Here is a 23002-nt window from a genome sequence, read left to right as displayed (position 1 = left end):
ACCCCTCAGGCCCCAGGGGGGCAGGGATCATGAAATTCACAATTTTTGTTCCCCTTCACCCATGCTTTGTGCTAAATTTGGTTGAAATTGGTTCAGTGGTTGCAGAGAAGAAGCTGAAAATGTTCAAATGTTAACGCACGACGCACAACGCACCACGACGGACGAAAACGGATAGCAATAGGTCACCTGAGTTTACTCAGGTGACCTAAAAATGAAAACAAAGTGTTAGTATGATAATGAATACTGTACCTGGATCAGGGGCTTCCCCAACTTCCTGTTCATAGTATGCTGCATCATCATCATCTTCTTCAACCTCATCATCATCATCTGAATCAACTGAAAATCAAAATACAGGTGTGCAAAAAGTTATCCTTTGAAATTTCAAAATGAATAAATTTCTTGTATAATTAAAATTATATGCATTATTAATCTTTCAGAAATATGTGCTATTTCTACCACTTTTGGAGTTAAATATTTCATCTGCCAGAAAAAAATTACTGTTAAAAACAAAGACCATGAGGATTTATTAAGTTATGCACTTAAAAGCTTGAAATTGAAAACAAAAACGAACATTTTTTTTAGATTTGCTAACCTAGCTGCCTTTGTAATCTTTACTTGAAAGAAAACAAAGAGTACAACTATTAACTACAGAATCCCTTCTTTATCAGCAGCTTTCTCAGGCCCCAATACCAACTGATAACAAAATGAAATAGTTCAGGTTCATTAATTACAACATGAGGTGATTGTCCTAATTACTCAATACTGCACCAGATGTTCCAGTTAAAAATGCTTACATAAAACACACCAAAGCTTCAAAGTTCCTAACATCTAATTGTGTCATCTAATTCCAGATCCAATTATGTGAATTAAATCGGGTTTTTTCTTCCTTCCAATATTTACATTTGCAAAAGCTCAATAATTCCAATCTCAATCTTATTTCTCAAAACAAAGAGGCCCTTGGGCCACATTGCTCACCTCATCTTGTCTTTTCTAGCTTAGTGATTCTTAAGAAGATTTATAAAGATTTGCCTACATATTTCGATGTAAAACTTGAATGCAATATTGTGGCATCACCCTACCCCTAGAATCATGATTTTAAAAATTTAGAATCTATAATACCCTTGGATGCTACAGCACAAGTCACAGCTTTTCTGAATCAGTGGTTCTTGAGAAGATTTATTTTTTTATTTCAATGTTAAACTTGGATTCTCTATTGTGGCCCCAACCCTACCCTGTGATTTCATGATTTGAACAATTCAGAATCTACTCTATCCCATAAATTTCAGCTTTTCTGGCCCAGTGGGTTTTGAGAAGATTTTTGAATGACCCCACCCTATATTTGTCTTTTCTTGATCATCTCCCCTTGCAATGTGACTTGTCCCTTCAATATAACCCCCAGACAATTTTGTCTTTGCTGTTCTTGAGAAGATTTTTAAAGATTTTTTCTATGTATTCCAATGTTAATCTTTGATCCCAATTGTGGCCCAACCCTACCTTGGGGGTCATGATTTGAACAAAATTCAATCTACACTACCGGAGGATGCTTCCACATGAGTTTCATCTTTCCTGGCCCAGTGGTTCTTGAGAAGATTTTTAAATATTTTTCCTATATATACTATGTTAAACTTTGATCCCCCATTGTGACATTACCCTACCCCTGAGGAACATGATTTGAAAACAAAATGGAATCTAAGCTACCTGAGGATGCTTCCACATTATTTTCATCTTTCCTAGCCAAGTGATTTTTGAGATGATTTTTAAAAAGATGCCATCAATTTTTCACTATTTCATAATGATCTCCCCTTGGAAGAGGACATGGCCCTTTATTTGAACAAACTTGACACCCCTTTACCCAAGGATACTTTGTGGCAAGTTTGGCTGAAAATGGCCCAGTGGTTCTTGAAAAGATGAAAATGTGAAAAGTTGATAATGACGACAGACAATGGACAAATTTTGATCAGAAATAGCTCACTTGAGCATTCGGCTCAGGTGAGCTATAAATGTTACTCAGATTTTTTTCTTAGAGGTATAATAGAGGTTTCTTTTAAAATTTATCTGGAAAATTTAAAATCTTCCAGGTCAAGTAATAGAAAATTTAAAATACAGGTAAACTTTGTTATCTCGACATCGATGGAACCATCAGAAAATGTCGAGATATACGAGGTGAGACTAGACGTTCTTTATTTTACAGCAAAGTAAAACCATAGACCTAATCTGAACAGATGTGTAACTTCCTACACGTCTTCAATAAGACAATAATAATATATTTATTAGAAAATCTAAGAAGTTATTCACAAATGTAATTTATGAAATGCTTTCTTTTCAAATCGAAATCTTCTCATTTTACTAAAATCAGTTTTCCATCCAGCATACGATCTGCGTGCAACTAGCTCTGTCAGAACAGGATACGAAATGCGCTCTATAAACTCCAAACTGGAACGGTACAAAGTCGACCTCTGTGATACGGTAAAAAATTAATGCATATATTTTTTAAATTTCATTTCACTTCTTTTTTTATTTCATAATTGATTTTCCTTTCATATTCAAAACAAAATTTAATTGGAATTGCGCATTAAACAAACTTAATGATGTTACACATGCATTCATATTACGGATGATGCAATTCCCCATTTTCAAAAGGTGAGTTATTTCCCCTGAAAGGAACTCTTTTACTGTGCTTAATACGCATGCGCTATAAATAAAGTTACTTCCGCGGACGTTCTTGATGTAAACATGTTCATGGTGTAATGCCTCTGTCATATGGAAAAATGTTATTGTGTTTGTGAATAAAAAGAAATCTTAACTGATTCGTATCTTTTTTAAATTGCCCACTCATAGTCTCTTTCTGGATTTGTATTAAACTGTATAGTAGTATAATAAGGCGCTGTGTGACCCCCCCCCCCCCCCCCTTTTACATAAAAAAAACGAAACAAATTACTGATAAAATGCTGATACATATTCGAATAGGCCTATTTTTTTTTAAACAAAAGCTAATTTTCGGGTTTTCTTCTCTGCATCTCTAGGAATTTTTTGGAGACTGATGACATATCCATCTACAGTTTTACCTTTGAAATTGCTGCATATACAGCAGTATATAGTTCGTCTTCCGCGACCGATACCAAGAAACTGCGTTTTTGCTCGATTGTATGTCATAACATAGAACTTTTACTTACAAGAACACATTTGGTGACAATTAAAGGCCTATTTCATTTGAATTAACCGTGTTTCCAGAATTTTTTATTTGTAAAATAATTGATTCACTGTATAGTATTAAAACTTTGAATGGAATTCTAAATGAATAATTTAATCTCATGTGCTCATGTAACGAAGAAAGACTAATTAAAATAACAATAGTACATGTATTTATTTTTATAAGTTATTCTTTTTTGCAAAGTGTGTAAAAAACAATATCAGAGAGAGAGAGAGAGAGAGAGAGACTCATGAAACCCCGTGTAACTGACATACATGTATATATGTAAAAAAAAAAATATATGTACCGTAATTATATTGAATTCACAATTAATAATTCTAATAATTTTTAATTTCCACAACTTTGGTTCATATTCAACTGTCCAACCCATTTACACATTCGTTCTCTGTACCTGTACGCACGAAACCCTCGTGCGTCACCTCAATGTCAATCAAATTCGTATGAAAGTTGATTTGAAACATTCTTATGGAGTTATGATCAGTTCTGAGTTCAAGTGTGTAAAACACTCAACTGACATCCAGCGAAATTCATCTTCCCGGTTTCACCACAACGCTTATTAAAAACTTACGTGTATTTTGTAAATTATCCTTTTTAAGACATAAATACGATGTATCCCGTAGATTATACATGTAAGATTTTAAGAAAAAATTACAATAACGTACCATAAAATTGCAAATTTCTGATGAAGTTGTTTGCCAGCTAACAGGCAAGTAGCAACGGGGGGGGGGGGGGGGGGGGGGGGGGGGGGGGATCAAGGGGCCTAAGCCCCACCCCCACTTTTTTTCCCCAACATACAAGGGAAATGTACATGTAATATTGTATGCCAAGGAAATGGTACTGAAATAAGTAGCTTTTTCGACTTTTGGCAAGGTTTTCTTTGCTTGTCAACTTTTCCCGGTAAGAAAAAAAATATTTCTTTGGTTACCCCCCCCCCCCCATCTTTTAAAGACGATTCTACATGCCTGGCTAATTCGTATAGCTTTCTAGAAAGGGGAGGGGGCTAACAGACCCTTTAAAAATCGTTTATTATCTAAAAAAAAATTGCAAACCATTTCCTTCTTTTAAAATTTTTAAATGCAGTGTGTAAGTTGATCACTATTTTGTTGGATTATCGTAATGCGTAGTCCGCGGAAGTTATGCTAGTGAAGAAGAGTTCCGATTTTGAGGGGAGATAACTCACTTTTGAAAATGGGGAATAGTCGTGCATATCATAGATTTGATTATGTCCTGTTGAATGCAACAATTTATATGTGAAATTTAATTCAATGTGTATAATATTCATTGTTATTCAGTTATTTTTTTTTTTTTTTTTTTTTTACAAAATGTTAAAAGTGTTGTTAGATTTCGACATGAATAAACGGTTCACGTTTATGCAGAATCGAGATTTATCAATGGTATTACCCAAGCTAAACATTAAACAATTAACTTCTTGGTTTTGCCGAGGGGGCTTGGGATTCCTCTACAAACACATATATACAGAGCATTATGTAGTCAAAACATGGGGTGTGAAAGGTGTGAATTTCTGACAAAGTTGAGATACACTAAGTCGTCCATGCATGACAAGGTACCAGCTGACAAACAATTAGGTTAAGTCAGAAAATTGCCCCGATGTTGACATATACCAGGTAAATTTTGCTCTTGGGACTGTGAATATACGTTGAGATAAGCGGTGTAGTCGACATTACCGAGGTTGACATATCAAAGTTTTTGCAAATCATTTTATATAGTAAACAATGCTGGGACCGCGGACGGACGTCGACATATCCCAGGTTGTCGACATATCCGATGTCGAGATACTGAAGTTTACCTGTACTGTAAACTATCATGGCCAAAAAAGTTAATAAATGCCCCTTTTTAGTTGATTGCAACTAGATACCATTTAGAAATGCATTTCACTCAATATTAAAGATTGCTATATTATTACAAGGAATAAGGGCAAGATTCCTTGCTGAGATGTATAATTTTGTTGATTTAGGAGGAAGCATAGAGCATCTTCATTTATACTGTCACTGATTTTAAATTAAACTATGCTACTTTTCCTCCTTCCTAGATTTATAAAGTAAACGTTTCCAAAAAAATATATTATGCACAAAATTTAAACATTCAAAAATTCAGTCTAAAATCCATTTTTGATTATGACTTTTCTAAATATATAGGATTACCTTAAATCTACTCTGAATCTTCAAAGATGATAAAATTTGGAATATCTATTTTTAAATGTGAATTATCAAAAATTCAAAACGCTTAAACAAAACTCTAAAAGCTAATCTGATATTTACACCAATTAGATTAAATGATGGTTGAAATTTTTGTCAATGGAGCATAAAAATTAGCTTTGCAAAGCTTATCTGATAACTTAGTGAAAAAATAGTTCAATAGAATTCTTTTTTTATGTCATTTGATTAGGTTTTAAGGTCAAGTGATGTGTTTCATCTCAATCATGTTATGTTCTACAGCTGAAACAAGATACAAGCAAACACATGTTTACATGAATACACCATGTTCTTCATGAAGAAGGATTAAATCTGTATATAGCACTTTAGAGTGCCTTCAAAAACTTTATGCCAAACTGTAGCCCTATCATCCTCAAGAAAAAATCCTGATTGGAATATTGTAGCCCAGGAACCAGGATAGGTCTTGTTACATGGAATACATGAGTGAAATAGGAAAGCCCTTGAAACCAACCATTTAGAAATTATGGTCAAAAGCTACCAACATTTTATTCACAAGAAGGTCAAACTCCCATTGTAAAGGTATTAAAAGAGGTAACTAGAAGTCTCAGTCGAGACTGTAGCTCTACTGGTTTGTACTTATAACAAAGGATGAGAAAAGAAGCCATTGTCATTAGACCAAAACTGTAGAAAGAGTAGCATTTTAAAGGAATTTTACAAACATTTCTACTTTTAGTAACAATGGCAACACCATTCATCGAAATCAAAAACTGATGCACTATTTTAATATGTATATTAGTGTAGTCTACTTGTGTGCCAAGTAATATTGAAATAAGACCAAAACTGTAGACAAAAGTAGAAATAGTAGCGTTTAAAAAGAATTTCACAGAAAATTCTATTTTTATTAACCATGGCAACACCGTTCATCGAAATCAAAAAAACAATGCACTATTTTATGTATCTTAGTGTAGTCTACTTGTGTGCCAAGTTATATTGAAATCAGATTAAAACTGTAGGAGGAGTAGCGTTTTAAAGGAATTTCACAGAAAATTCTATTTTTAGTAACCATGGCAACAACGTTCATCGAAATCAAAAACCGATGCACTATTTTATGCATGTTAGTGTAATCTACTTGTTTGCCAAGTTATATTGAAATCAGAACAAAACTGGAGGAAAAGAAGCATTTTAAAGGAATTTCTCAGAAAATTCTATTTTTAGTAACCATGGCAACACCATTCATCGAAATAAAAAACTGATGCACTATTTTATGCATCTTAGTGTAATCTACTTGTTTGCCAAGTTATATTGAAATCAGATCAAAACTGGAGGAAAAGTAACATTTTAAAGGAATTTCTCAGAAAATTCTATTTTTAGTAACAATGGCAACATCGTTTATCGAAATCAAAAACCGATACACTATTTTATGTATATTAGTGTAGTCTACTTGTTTGCCAAGTTATATTGAAATAAGACCAAAACTGTAGAAGGAGTAACGTTTTAAAGGAATTTCACAGAAAATTCTATTTTTAGTAACCATGGCAACACTGTTCATTGAAATAACCAGAAGTCTCTGTTGAGACTATAGCTCTACTGGTTTGTGCTTATAACAAAGGATGAGAAAAGAAGCCATTGCTATTAGACCAAAACTGTAGAAGGAGAAGCGTTTTAAAGGAATTTCATACATTTCTATTTTTAGTAACAATGGCAACACTTTCATCAAAATCAAAAACCGATGAACTACTCTATATATCTTAGAGTAGTCTACTTGTGTGCCAAGTTATATTGCAATCAGACCAAAACTGTAGGAGTAGCGTTTTAAAGGAATTTCACAGGAATTTTTTTTTAGTAACCATGGCAACACCGTTCATCGAAATCAAAATCTGATGCACTATTCTATGTATAATAGTGTAGACTACTTGTGTGCCAAGTTATATTGAAATCAGATCAAAATTATAGGAGGAGTAGAGTTTTAAAGGAATTTCACAGAAAATTCTATTTTTATTAACCATGACAACACCATTCGTTGAAATCAAAAATGGATGCACTATTTTATGTATCTTTATGTAGTCTACTTGTGTGCCAAGTCATATTGAAATCAGATCAAAATTGTAGGAGGAGTAATGTTTTAAAGGAATTTCACCAAAAAATTCTATTTTTAGTAACCATGACAACATCGTTCATCGAAATCAAAATCCGATGCACTATTTTATGTATCTTTGTGTAGTCTACTTTTGTGCCAAGTTATATCGAAATCAGATCAAAACTGTAGGAGGAGTAGCATTTTAAAGGAATTTCACAGGAAATTCTATTTTTAGTAACCATGGCAACATTGTTCATCGAAATCAAAAACCGATGCACTATTTTATGTATCTTAGTGTAGTCTACTTGTGTGCCAAGTTATATTGAAATCAGATCAAAACTGTAGGAGGAGTAGCATTTTAAAGGAATTTCACAGAAAATTCTATTTCTAGTAACCATGGCAACACCGGTCATCAAAATAAAAATCCGATGCAATATTTTATGTATCTTAGCGTAGTTTACTTGTGTGCCAAGTTATATTGAAATCAGATCAAAATTGTAGGAGGAGTATCGTTTTAAAGGAATTTCACAGAAAATTCTATTTTTAGTAACCATGGCAACACTGTTCATCGAAATCAAAAACCGATGCAATATTTTATGTATCTTTGTGTAGTCTACTTGTGTACCAAGTTATATTGAAATCAGATCAAAACTGTAGGAGGAGTAGCATTTTAACCCATTTATCACTGCAGCCAACTCAGCCACTGTTATCAGTGTATCGAGAGGTCAGTCTCCTGCTGACCAGATAAGCCCGGCAGTAAGATGCATGTTGATAATTATGCTAATGGCTCTTTAATGATTATTCCAGTGCATGTAAAAGTATACATTTACTGAAAGCTGATACTTTTCTCTACAAATTGATATAATTTTTTTTCCAATCAATGGACTTTTACAACCTTGAGAAGCAGATTTATCTTGAAGAAATGAGTAAAAACAAACAGAAAATTTAACACAGTTTTAATTAAATTCTGTTTTTCTTATAAAAAGTGAATGTAAACCATATAAAAATATTGTATGCATGTATTCAGCTATATTTCTTCTTTCAGATGGACTTTTCAGACAGAAAATGCAGCATTTAAAACAAAAGATATTTGAGATTCAATATCCCTGCATATTTTGTTGAAAATTTCAATTATTCATAAATTTCCATACCTCTCAAAATGTATACATTCCATGATAAAAATGGTTAAAATCCTGACAAACTTATGTTGTCTTGCATTGATAAGAAATGGTAAATGAAATCAATAAAATTTCCTGAAAATTATGAATTTCAAATGATATTTATCACTGATAAATGTCCCAATATGGTAGAAGTCTCAGATTTCATGTTTACTGTCTTATCATTCTCATAATGTGCTTTGATTGGCACTCTAAGTGGACTGGCACATTACACTGTGTACATCCAAACTTTGTAACGCCTTTTCTTTGACCTGGTGCCCCTCCCAAAGAACATTCACGGCACACTTTGTTTTTCTCGAATAGTTTCACGATTGTATGCTCCGTTGCCCTGCCTCCAACATCAACTTTGGGTGGCTCTCTTGAAGATCGAGTGTCACTGATTAAATCCTCCACAATCTCCTCTAAGAAGTCCTGAAAGTTGGGGCAACGATCCTTTGTTATTTCGGGATGAGTGTCTTTGGCAATTATGTAAGAGTTGTGTGCCGAAACCATCATCATGTAGAAAAAAAGTCGACGCCACCATTTCTTTGATCGATGATGCAGCATGTAATAACCAATCATTTGATCACAAGTGTCCACTCCCTTCATGTACTTCTGATAATCAGCAAGTTGAAGTGGAACCTCTACTACGTTGTCCTCAGCCGTCCTTCTCGTCACCCGTCCAGTGTGCTGTGGATCATGAAAGTTTGACAGGACTAGCACAGGTTTTGTGTCCTGCCAAACAGAGAACGAAAGGACATCATTTTGAGCGACTCTGTACTCGTGTTTTTCCAGTCGCACTTGTTTTGGAAGAAGGTCTTTAGGAAGACCTTTTCTGTTGGCCCGAACAGTCCCACATGCCATTATCCCACGAATGTGCAGGTCCCTAAGAAGATCTGGGCCCGTATAAAAGTTATTCATGTACACAGAGAGGTTAGATCCAAACATAGGGGTACAGAGGTCCATGACAACTCTATGCGATAGTCCCTTTTCCTGTTGATTTTCTTTTCCAGTGTATACTTGAAAACTCTGCATGTAGCCTGTCTCACTTTCGGCCATTGTCCATACTTTTATTCCCCACTTGATGGGTTTCGCTGGCAAGTACTGGCGAAAACCCAAACGACCCTTGAACTTCACCATACTTTCATCGATTGTTACATTTCCGTAGGGAATGTATAGTTCTTTGAATTTGTCATTTAGGAATGTAAGATACCATCGCATTTTCCACAATTTGTCAGGCTGGGGTGGTTGGTCTTCATTGTTCTGCAGATGCAGGTATCTCCATATTTGGGTGAAACGGTCCCTTGGCATGACACATCCAAATGAAGTGGTAAATAGCCAATACCCTGCCTCCAGTAATCATTTTTAGATGGTAGTCTTAGAATTCCCATAGCAAAACACAGGCCGATAAATGCCTTCATGTCTTGAACGTCTACAGGTGTCCATTTGGCTGCGTATGGTGGGGGTGGATTTTTTATCCTCTCTTGTTCTGCATACCGATTTGTTTCCTCTACTAATCTGGTCCACATCTCATCAGTCCATAAAAGCTGGAAATATTGGCCTGCTGATGCTTCTTCAGGGTGCTCAACAGTAGCACCACCTACTTTTCTGTAACGTGGTCGTATACGTGACTCGAAATTTTCTGTGACCCACCGATTTTGGAATCCGAGGAAATCCTCTTCGTCGCCCGAATTCTCGGCAAATATATTCAAGACCCAGTCATCTTCATCACCCAAACGTACTTCGTGGTCTATTCTATCAATATTATCATCATCTGCATCAATTCCATGTCCTATGTCTTCATAATCACTGTCTATATCGCTTCCCTCGCTCAAGTCAACATCTCTCGCCGCCATCTTGTTTTGTTTGTAACTCGCATCATTTTTTTTTTTGTTTCGTACTATTTTTAACCTCATAAATAAGTATCTAGTTTCACTTTGAGATGCGCATGACCAGTGGAAATTTACCAAGATCTGATTCATATCAATTCTTTATTCATACGTAGTCAGTAACCATTTTTCTAAGCGTCTGAACTACACTGCATGTAAACTACGATCGTAGCTGTATCCCGTACGAAATGGGGAACTACGACTGCAGTAGTACCCCGCGCAAAATGGGTTAAAGGAATTTCACAGAAAATTCTATTTTTAGTAACCATGGCAACACCAGTCATCGAAATAAAAATCCGATGCACTATTTTATGTATCTTTGTGTAGTCTACTTGTGTGCCAAGTTATATTAAAATCAGATCAAAACTGTAGGAGGAGTAGCGTTTTCAAAAATTGTTTACAGACAGATGGACAGACCGACAGACAGACGGACGGACGACGGACGCATTACTATCACATAAGCTCTTCTGGTCTCTGACCAGTAGAGCTAAAAAACCGATGCACTATTTTCTGTATCTTAGTGTAATCTACTTGTATGCCAAGTTATATTGAAATCAGACCAAAACTGTATGAGGAGTAGCGTTTTAAAGGAATTTCACAGAAAATTCTATTTTTAGTTACCACGACAACATCGTTCATCGAAATCAAAATCCGATGCATTATTTTATGTATCTTAGTGTAGTCTACTTGTGTGCCAAGCTATATTGAAATCAGACCAAAACTGTAGAAGGAGTAGCGTTTTGAAAAATTGTTTACAGATGGACGGACAGACAGACAGACGGACGCCAAATGCATTGCTATCGCATAAGCTCTTCTGGTCTCTGACCAGTAGAGCTAAAAAATGTAAGTATGCATGAAAACATTTTATCATATGTAATAAACATGCTAAACATTGTCCTAGTAATCATGGGCAAATTTAAGTTTTTGCAGATAAACAGACATAGAAATGAACAGGCAAACCAACAGAAGGTATTGGGCCACAATGCTCACATAAGTCAATATGGTCTTGCTATGCTGTTCCTCATCATCAGCTTTTTTAATATGAAATATGAAGATAACAAACATTAGACTGGAAGTCCATTAAAACTGTACAAATCAGACACAGAGCAAACAATCAGGGTGGGATCAGGTGCCACTGAAGCAAACTTACCTCCCAGCTCTGACTCCTCTACATCCTCCTCCCCTCTCCTCCTCTTCATTCCCTCCAGAGATTTTTGTTTGTGTTCCTCAGTCTTAAGTTTCTTCTTTTCGACATTCTCAGCTTGTTGTTTCTTGCGTAATTCTTTCAACTTCCTAAAAAAAATTTAAATACTGTAAATGCATTTTATTTTGCCTTTACAATATTTAACGGAAATTGATTTTTCAACACATTTGCATAGATCTGATTTGTCACTTTGTGAATGTGCGTTATATAAACCTATATACACAAAACATTTAGCAATGTTCTTGATATAGCAAAGGCTGCTTTCCGCAAAAGGCACTTAAATGAATTCACAGCCAAATGTAACATTTATATAGTAAGTTGTTCACGCAACTTGTATATGTTTAATTTTTTTATTTTGGGTAGAGAGAGTGTTACATCAGTTTATCTAACACTTCTTATGTGATCAAAAAATACTTATATGAAAGCAAAACAGTAATAAGGAGCTACCTCTTGGAATCCCTCAGAGCTTTTAGATCCTTGAGGTCTTTTTCAGATTTGATGACCAGTTTGTGGAACATGACTTCCCCCTGACACACGCCATCCTCTATCTTCAGCAGCTGTAACGTCATACGGGGACCAATCTCTGTCAATCTTTTTATAAACAGAAAAATTAATTACTGAATTTAAATTATATAGAAATAATATGACTATGGCTGTGATGTGCTATTTGCTATTTGATTAATTAATTAAACTTGTGTTGTCTTTTTTACTGCCAAAATTCACACTACACCTCCAAGGCATTTCCTTATTAAAAAATTTTAAACCAGGTGCCTAAGAAAGATCATTCAGAGTGTGTAACATGTCTCTTCATTTATTTCCGAGCCATGGAAGTAAGGTCTCATCACAATGATCTGGAAATGGTGTACATAGTTTTATTAGTCCAATACAGACCATAAAGGTTAAACCTAGGGGAACTTAAGGTTTTCTCCTTTTCTACCTGTTTGTTTGTCTGTCTGTTACATTTTTTGCTACACTCTAGCAGATATTGAGTTAATTTTAGGTATTCATAGAGGATATTCAATGTTTTGTAGTTGAATATGGTATTTATTTCACAAGTGGGACAGGATTTTTTTATATTTTTACGAGTGCGAAGCACGAGTGAAAATATCAAAAAATCCTGTCTCACGAGTGAAATAAATTCCATATTCAACTATAAAATATAGAATTTTCTGTTTATTACATTTTTAAAAAATATTCTTTAATTTTTCCTTTGCCTCTGTCTTTTTGTAATACAGTCATAGACTCGTGATGTCATAGTTGAGCGGTTGAGACGTCATATCTAAGTGAGGTAAAAACACTGTAAACATGGATTTAGCAACATATTTTTGCTAATTTTGACGATTTTATTTGCGGTCAGAACGGTTTATTTATTTCCATCTATCTTATATTAGGTTAAGGAAGTTTTTTTTTAAGAGCAATCTTTGTTATGGGAAGGGAAATCTCGAGTTTTCCCGCACTTCTGATATTCGTCACACTGTGACAGGATATCATTTTTATTCAATGAATAAATTACAGTTTTTCACAGGTAAAAATGTAATAAAATTCCATATTCATTTTAAAAGAGTTACAAATCATGTTTTGTATCATTCTGCTTGAGTTTTCATAAATTGAGTTTTTGATTTCTTTTAAAAGGAAACAGCTGCATTTGTTGATAGGGGAATAGAATTGCTCAATATGTAATACTTTCAATGCAATTTGATTTTTACTGTAATCATGTCATTCATAAATTAAAAATTACCCATGTTAACATAGTGGTAAATATATGATGAGATAAATTATTACAAATCATATCACAATTCCAAAATATTTACTTTTAGAAATAATTGTTTCAGGATAAAGTGACATAAATGAAACATTTGATTTCTTGTTAGTACAAGTAGTATGATTCAATAAATTAAGTGTTTCCAATTTTCTTAGTTTATACATGAAGTCACTCTGAGTGTGTAACACGCTTCTTCACCTCATCAGAGCCATGGAAGTAAGATTTCATCACAGTGACATGGAATATCCTACATAGTATATACCAGGGTAGTTATAGTATTATTTTACATCTAACGTGTCATGTGAAAACTCATTTGTTTTAATTTCTATAAAATTTATACAGGTTCTATTTCCTTTGAACTCTTTCAATTGTTAGTTTTGATTTTTAAACTGATGTTTGAAATATAAAACATTTAACTAGTTCCATCTACTAATTTGATAGTTTTTTTGTTTTTGGTTTTTTTCGTGCAACATCTGTACTCTTTTAATTAGTAATCTTAAGATCATGCCAGAAAAAAGTGGGCTCTTATTTGCTATACTAAACTATAGGGGACATATTATAACTGATGTAAGAGTTTTGTTCCGAGACACAGATTACTCAAAAAAGACACATACTACAGTTTGGTGGTATGATAAATCATAAGAACTGAAAGCTAAATTCCTTTAATACAGTGTATTCTCTTCATCTCTCACCAAAGTGAATACCATGGGCATTTGTTATTTTCATTATAGCTTCACAAAAAGTTTGGATTTTTCTTATGGATGTCATTTTAATTTCAGATGAAAAACAGATCATTCAGTGTGTGTAACATGGTTCTTCATTTTTTGTATTCAGAGCCATGGAAGTATGTTTTCATCACCATGATCTTGGGAAATATGTCCAACTATAATAACAAAGGGAAGTTAATATGTTCTATAACTTGTTCATATATATTCAGATGCAGACCATGTACAATATAAGAACATTTGAATCATATTTTTAAAATTAAGGCACCTTGTATTAATACACATTTGAAACTGTCCATGTTGCTTGTCAGCGGAGAATGTCCAAAATGAACCTGTGTGTCTATAGATATAGCCATTAAATCAATATCTGATTACTGAACATACTGTTGCATGAGTGACAATTTAATACAAACTTTTTTTTCATATATTGATAATGTTTATTTCTTGTGTTATTTCATGGCTTTAAAAAATAAAGGTCACTCAGTGTGTGTAACATAATTCAGAGCCATGTAAGTAAGTTGTCATCATGGTGACCTAAGTCAGACAGTATCAGTCATTTTTAATTAATTTTGCCACAAATATTTATCAGTGGTAAAAATTAAATTTTAAGTCAGTGAGAAATTATCCAGAGAATATAACTGATAAAATATATATCATATCAGAATAAATTAATATACCCCCCCCATTATTTTTCACTTTTCTGTTAAACATTAGCGAAGTATAAAATAAAGAATATGAACATATACATTTTATACAATAATTATTGTTAAGAATGTCTTTAAAACATCAATATTTCCCAATCTTCTTTAAATTTTATTGTTAAAATGTGTAAATTTGGCTCAGAACAAAGGGCAATAACTCAAGTAAATATCATATCAGCACAGCCAAAGGATAAAAATAGTGTTATTTGAAACATTCTCGTTTTTTGTTATCTTTATTAATTCTTTTAAAATTGCAAGTAATTATGCATATTTATATTAATATAATCTGATGAAGGCTCAAATCCTCTTTATCATGTTAGAAATATATAAAAGTAGAGCAAGTATGTAAAATAAGATTATTTTCCTTTCTATGTCTACTGTCTAATTCAACCAATTTAGAATTCTTTAAAATATATGTCTGTATTTTTTTTTTATTTATTTACATAATTCTTACTTTGCTGTGACATAGCTCATTCAGAGTGTGTAACAAGTTTCTTCACATGCTTCAGAGTCATGGAAGTAAGCTTTCATCATAATGACTCTGTCACAGTTATAACTTTTCTAGATGAACTTCCCAATATTTTATGTACATACACAGGTTTTGGTATTACTAAATGCACCCTGACAAATCTAAGAAATCCACTTGAAATTTATGGTAAAACATGCTTATAATGAAATGCTTGGACTGACAGTTTTGCTTTGCTCTAAGTGTGTTTTGGTGTACATGACAACTCTCTTAAAAGCTTGTTGTACTTTTTTAGACTTGTACAACTAGAAGTTACACCAGATGACACTCTATGAATCCTTATAAAGCTGACCTTACTTTTTGGGAATTATACCATTAGATATTTACCAGATGGTACTTTTAGCAGCTTTGATGTTGCCCCTACTTTAGGGTTGTACAAAATGTATCACTAAAATATTTACCTGATGGCACTTTCAGCAGCTTTGATGCTGCCCCTACTTTAGGGTTGTACAAAATGTATCACTAAAACATTTACCTGATGGCACTTTTAGCAGCTTTGATGTTGCCCCTACTTTAGGGTTGTATCAATAGATATTTACCAGATGGTACTTTTAGCAGCTTTGATGTTGTCCCTACTATAAGGTTGTATCACTAAAATATTTACCTGATGGCACTTTTAGCAGCTTTAATGTTGCCCCTACTTCTGATGTCTTGCGGTAAGACCACTTCATTATGTTCTCCATCTAGTTCTGCTTCACTCTCTGACAGGTTACCTCCCCTTTAAATACACAATGTACATGTATTAAGAGCCTATTCCATGTCTATAAAACATATTCTAAGATATATAACATACTGTAAACCAACTTTTATTCACGTGCGAGAAATTTTCGCGAAGTTCCCGAGAGCCTCGTCATCGCGAATATTTCTCGCCGCGAACCGGTCATTTAAGTGTATGTGTCTATTAAAACAAATCCAAAAAGGCATGATCGCGAAAATTAATCGTCGCGAACCAATTTATCCCTGGTAAATCGCGAAATAAAGTCGTCGCGAATAATAGTTGGTTTACAGTATTTTACGATCCTTTAATTATACAAGTCCTTCAATAAAATATTTTTTATTACTTGCCAGCCAAAATGTAGTTCTTAGTGTGTGCTATACAAGCATTTGCTTGTGGGTTAACCATTTACATATGTAGCTATATTTGTAGAGCACTGAACTGGCATGCTAGTGGTTCGACATTCAATTCCAAGTGGAGACCATACACATTTATGTTAGATTTTATGCCCATATTAGGGGACCGATGTATTTTCTGGTGGGTGAAAGTAATTGCTCCAAAAGTTTTGGATCATAACAGAGGGCACTCCAGTAGAAATTAATCTCTTTTTCTGGAGGGTGTCAAGACAAAAGTGTGTGATACAGGCCTTCATATAAACCTTGAGCTAGTGGAATAACCTTTCAAACATTAGAACATGGCATGCCAGAGGTATCAAGTTCAATCCCAAGCAGTTTATCTACACTTTAACTTAATATATATATATGTTACCTGCATGGTGTAGTGGTTATTGCATTTTTTTAGAGTTACACAGTAAGGAGTTGATCCTTATATATTGCAAGAAAGAATCCCACTGCAGGATGAGGAGACAGATTCATAACTGATAAGATCAGACTTTTTACTGGGGTCCTATATCACAGTATGTGCTGGCATAAAAAAAAATGATTCCTCATTTCTTAATAGCCATGAGTGCTAATTATAGGTCTAAATTTGCAGCCTTCTACTGGCAAGTGCTGTGATATTAGTCAATATGAGTGAAAATTCTCAAAAAGGATATTGAACAAACATATAATGATATAAACAAATGAATAAATGAATTCTAACACATTAAACAATGTTCCAGCTTGTAAAGTACATGTAAACCACAGGACAAACCCTCCTTTGCATGATCATGAACAAAAGAGTCATTAGAAATTAGTATCTGAACTAAAAGAACAGATTTATAAGTATCAGTAAAAACTATACGCAAGTACTGTTTCTGCTTACTTTGTTATAAAATCACAGACATCATTGTAGCGACTAAGGTCGGGAACTTCTGCTTTAATTAACTTCTTGACCCCTTTACTGAGCCCCACTGGTACAACCTTCACATTACTGAAATAGTCAACTGATGATGAAATTCAACATTCTATAAAAGCATATACTCCCTATCAACATCTCAATTATTTTAAAAATACATGTAATAAGCAGAGACAATATTCTTCTAGCATTACCTTTTCTCTAGTGTATGTACTACTTTCAGCATAATTTGTACTTGTTTTAGTTACTGTGTACTTGTTTTAATATATACTTGTTTCCTATAAAACATTTGGTCAAATACAGTAAAACACACTTCAAAGCGAACATGCTTATAATAAATGATGCTCACAGCAAAGATTTTCATTCCCCTTGAGTTTAAAATATACTGTAAACATAATGGATGTAATGAATTACACTTATAGGCTTAGAGTAGCAAAATGTATGTCCCTGGAACATTATTATAAGCTTGTTTTACTGTATACCCAACCCCATAAATTAAAAGAATAAGGGTTAAACCCCAGTCACATTTCCAAAAACGACCAACGGCCGACGGGTTTTGAAGCAAAAATGGGATTCTTCGGGTGACAGTCGGCAGTTCATCGGCGTTGTCTTGACCGATTTTGACCTCTTTTTTTGTCGGCCGACCAATTTTTTGTCCATCAGTCCAAGTTATCATTTTTTCTGCATAGGTGGCCGATTTCTTCAATTGAAGTTATCTGTCGACCAACCTTCGTTCGTCGTCCGACTATCGGCAGTCACTTTATTAAGTCAGTCGTCCGTCGTTCGACAATAAAGGTGTTCAAATTTTCGGCCGATGGTTAAAATCAAACTGTAGCTCATAGCTCCATGATCGGGCGACGACTGGTCGACTTGTGAATATTTTACCTATTAAGGATGCATAACACAAACAAAATTTTGATGCATGGATTGATATATATTTTTTGAACGGAAATAACATAAATAATTAATCCGTAAGATATAAAAAATCTTTTAAAAGTGTTATTTGCTGCTTAGATATGTTGTTTTTATGCAATTCTTTACAAAATTGTGCAAACATTTAAACATTGAGTCGCAATCTTATAAAATTCTGCCGCTTTGCCTTGCAAACATTACTCACGTCACCTATTTGAATATAGATCTATGAAAAAATATTTTTTATTTTATTTATCCAAGTCATCAGTGTTTCTGGGAATTAATGTGACTGCTCCTTGTCGCCCGATACTTGTTTCGGCCGATCATGTTCTTTCAGCCGACAAAACCAGAAAATTTAATCGCCCGACCATCAGCTTAAATGTGACCTAGGCATTACCATTAATACATACACTCTACATTACTTTTTTGTGTGAAATTTGAAAAAAACGAATATCAGTATATCAAAAATGTATTTGGTTATACTTGATTAAAAATAAAGTGCCGCGCCACAGCATGATACGCCCGTCAAAAACTTAAAATTTTCTTGAACAGTTTAGGTGCAAGAAAATCACATCAACCTTGGTTCTAATATTTCAATGATTTTTCCATTCCTTAAAATATTTATGCATCCCCTGTGATGTAGGCATAAATTATAATAAATATTACATCACTGATAGATTTCTGTGCTGGTTGTGTTAGACCTTGTCAAATGCCCATCATATTAAACAATATCAAATTAGTCTTAACAACTTAATCTATACCAAATTAATTTTGAAAAGAAAAGGCTGGCCATCAAATGACGTTATAAACTGACCAGCAGTTCTTCTGTCTAATCCCCTAAGGGTACAGATAAGACTGCTTTATCAGATAGCCTTCCTACATTGAACTCATTAATTAATCTTAACTGGATGCTTGTCTACTCATTACTACCAAGAGATGAATGGGTCTGCACTATCTACCATAATTTTTTTTGAAAACATAAAATACTCAAATATTTTATTTTTGGTTCAGATTTAATGTCCAACAGGTTTTAATATAATTTATATGGACATGCTGATTCCACCCCACCCCATAAAATTAGTTTTTAAATTAATAATATTACATATCAAATTACAGTTAATTCTCGATAAACCGCCACCTTTTGTAATTTAGAAATCATGGCGGTATAACGAATTTGGCGATGATTTGAATTTCACATATTTTAGGAAACAAGAAGTAGAGTTACCGTTCTTAGAAATACCATAAAGCGTTTCTATTCTTATAATTACATGTACATGTATACAAAACATATTTCTAAATTTTAAAAATACTTCAAGTATTTTTTTATGTACAATTTCTTTTAAACAAATTGTGCAGTTATGAAATAAAGACATGTACATGTGCATTTATGTACATGTAAATCGGCACGTCTGATATTGAAAAAAAACATGCTGGGTCGATCGTCATGATACATGTATATTGCTGACAGTACGTAAAATAGTTTCTTGAATAAATTTATTGTTTATGGCATCATTGTTCGTGAAACGTTCACAATTTATACCGTATAATCATTTTAAAGCAAACTTTGCATTGTTTAAAGCAGAGATCATCAAAATAATATTGTATTCGGTGTACTTTCACAACTACCGCTTTCGTGGCGATGCCGTGACTAAATGATTTTTTAAACAAAACAACAGAACAAAATCATTGTAACAATTCATATTAAAATTATTTGTTCATTTAATTCTAACTTAATTATTTAATTGCGTGTACCTTGTCTGGCATTGCATGCTTTACAACAGGGATAGTGTCAACCAATTAGCCGCGCTTCACTGACCGCACGCACCTGTGGCGGTTTATCGAGATAATTGACACTTAAAAATGGACGTTTGTTTTGAAAACAGGGTGGCGGATGGCGGTATGCGAATTTGGCGTTATAAAGAGAATTTTATATAGCAGGAAAAACGTTCTTGGGAAATCATGGCGGTATTGCGAAAATGGCGATGAATCGAATGGCGATAATTCGAGAATTGACTGTAGTCTATTATGCAAAATCAAATTAGTTTTAATTACTTTTCATCCAATTCATTTTAAAACTTAAGCTAGCCAACAAGAGCTATTTTTAATCAAACAGGCTTACCCATTTGCCCAATACTCAAGGGATACAGATAACACCAATGCCCTGTCAGTTAATTAGCTCCTCACACTCAAAACCCATTAATTTCTCTAATTTGACATGCAATTTTCTGTTATCAAAATTCTTCTTGACCAGTGATTGATAATTACACTCATGGGAGAGGTAGAATTTCTCTAACATACATTATATCTGTTATAGATTGCTGTCAAGTATATGCTTAAAAAAATAAGTATTTTCTTGATTTAACACTTTTTTAATAGGGACAGTGCAATACTCTTACATTATTTGGGATGTGTAAATGAATAGTAAAAAGACACATTTTTTAAAAAATTTCACTTAAATTAAAGGTCACAGTGACCTTGAAATAGGTCGCGACACACCTTCTATCTAAGATGCATAAACTGGCCAAGTTTGATGATTGTAAGTCTTATAGTTTTCTAGTTATGGGCCGGAAAGGATTTTTCCATATTTGGCTATAACTTCTTACTTAAAGGTCAGAGCGACCTACTTTTTGTGCGCGACACACCTTCTACCCAAGATGCATCAGATGACAAAGTTTGATAATCCTAGGCCTAGTAGTATTAAAGTTATGAGCTGGAAACGAAAAAGCTAACAGACGGACAGACGGACGGACACGAAGCCTATAACATAATACGTCCCGTCTTAAGACGGGCGTATAAAAAAGATAACTCAAATGCAATGATAGTATTTAATCAATTTAACTTACTAGTGTCTGAAGTCAATTGTTTTATCTTCACTGTTGTAATTCAACATCACACATCTCTTTATGTTATTCAAATTTACCTGAAACAAAACAAAATGTATTCTTTATACCTATAGATCTGTTAATTTTTCATGATTTCTTACTTTATAGACTAAGTGGGATAAATTTATGTAAACTAAGACTTCCAATTCTTAAGTTATCTTTGAGTTAGCATTTATCTATTTTTACATACTACCCTGTTTATGTTTCTTCATGTTTTATCATAAGATACCCACACCTTTTAAATGTTTACTAGTCTCGTATTTCATTATAGGTAATTCCTACATTGTGAATTTTAAAATGTTTATATCTTCATGAGAAATAAACCTACCTTGTTAATGTTTATTGAAGGGAACATGTTCTGAAACATTGTGGACATCAACTTCAGGTGCATTTCTTCTCCACTAAAATTGTTCATCACTAATAATGGATGGTGATTGAACTGTTTGGGGTCCACATTTGGCTTTTTCAGGGAAGACACAACATCTTTACACAGTGTGTATTCTTTCACTCTGAAAGTTAATGTTGGTCCCCTTGATAATCGACACACTCGAAGGTGAACATTTATCTCTGATTTTGTATATATTAAAAAATGTGACACTCCTAAATCACCAGCTATACTGACAAAGTCTTTTAACACATTCTTCTTTCTGACCTACAAAATAATTATATGTAACAACAAAAACAATTATTGTAACTTAAATTACCACTTAAAGTTGTGGCCATGGAGTGCAACCAATATCTCAAATTAGTCAAAAGCTATTCCTATCATGAAATCTGGATACTTGCTAAGTAATTTATATCATTAACTTGTAAATTTATCTCACTACCTGATGTAAGATAATCCTTAAGTAAAAATATATTAGTAACTTTATTTTGATCAGTACCCAATGTTACAAAATTATTACATAATTACCCTTGTTACTTTATCTCATTACCTGAAGTCGTGAGGCTGTGTAGGGCTCCATCACATGGCGCATGTCTTTGATAAGTTGAAGAATATTTTTACCGACATGACCTCTGTGAAACACAAAAGAATGTGGGGCTTTTCTGTAGTCTTCCTCTTGTCCCTCGCTCTGTTTAGCTTTCATGGAACGAATTACTTTACTCTAAAAAAAAACAATAAAACCTTTAAAAAATATAAAAAATTCTTTACACTTAGAGGTTTACTCGTTTAATGTGATTGGTTTATAGAAGATAGAAAAATAATCAACATGATCAAGATTTTCAAATTTCTAAAATGATTTTGCTGCAGTCAGCCCATAAGATATCAAATGAAATTTGTCAAAAGCCCGACGGCTGGCATGGTAATGAGTTGACACTGGACACCTAATATTTTGAGGATGGTTCAACTGGGGTGTGCAATATTGCAAAAATTAGTTACTGTTACTAACTCGTCGGGTTAGTGACAGTAACAAAGTACTAAAGGATGAAATTAAAGTATTGTGCAATCGGTAAAAAACGAAAATTACCTTTTTCTTGGTCATTTTAGCGAATTATCTTGTAGTGTTTGCAAGCAACATTACATCGTGCACGTGCCAGGTCTAAAACGGAAATGGAGCGTGGCGTTGTCAGTGATGGATAAATCGAACATAAATGAGTCGCTCTGCGTCCCTCCGTCTCCATGGCTTGGTGCTAAGGTTTTCATATTTCACAGTTGTCAAAACAATCAGTACCCAAGGAATGATCCTGTCCCAGGAAATACACAAGTGGAAAAATGAATTATGAAAGCCCTAGCGCCATCCACACTGCCAACCCCCCCCCCCTTTTGTGT

General features: G+C 33.9%; 1 protein-coding gene across 1 annotated transcript; it reads right to left on the bottom strand.

The window, feature by feature from the left end:
- Positions 1-249: 249 nt before the first annotated feature.
- On the bottom strand, positions 250-22772 carry LOC134279170 (suppressor of SWI4 1 homolog; the record flags this gene model as incomplete). The annotated part of the gene is made up of 9 exons (XM_062761524.1): positions 22701-22772; positions 22167-22337; positions 21560-21883; positions 21193-21269; positions 17405-17512; positions 16031-16144; positions 12160-12303; positions 11659-11801; positions 250-336 (listed from the first exon to the last, which is right to left on the bottom strand). Coding segments are annotated over exons 1-9 (1183 nt in total), but the record flags the coding sequence as incomplete, so codon positions are not given.
- Positions 22773-23002: the final 230 nt, after the last annotated feature.

The sequence above is a fragment of the Saccostrea cucullata genome, unplaced genomic scaffold, assembly GCF_032062105.1.
Source record: "Saccostrea cucullata isolate Sc308-1 unplaced genomic scaffold, CSIRO_AGI_Scuc_v1 ctg6595, whole genome shotgun sequence".
In the NCBI taxonomy this organism is placed as follows: Eukaryota; Metazoa; Mollusca; class Bivalvia; order Ostreida; family Ostreidae; genus Saccostrea; species Saccostrea cuccullata.
Note: the sequence above shows the minus strand (reverse complement) of the source record. Positions and strands in the feature narration are given on the sequence as shown.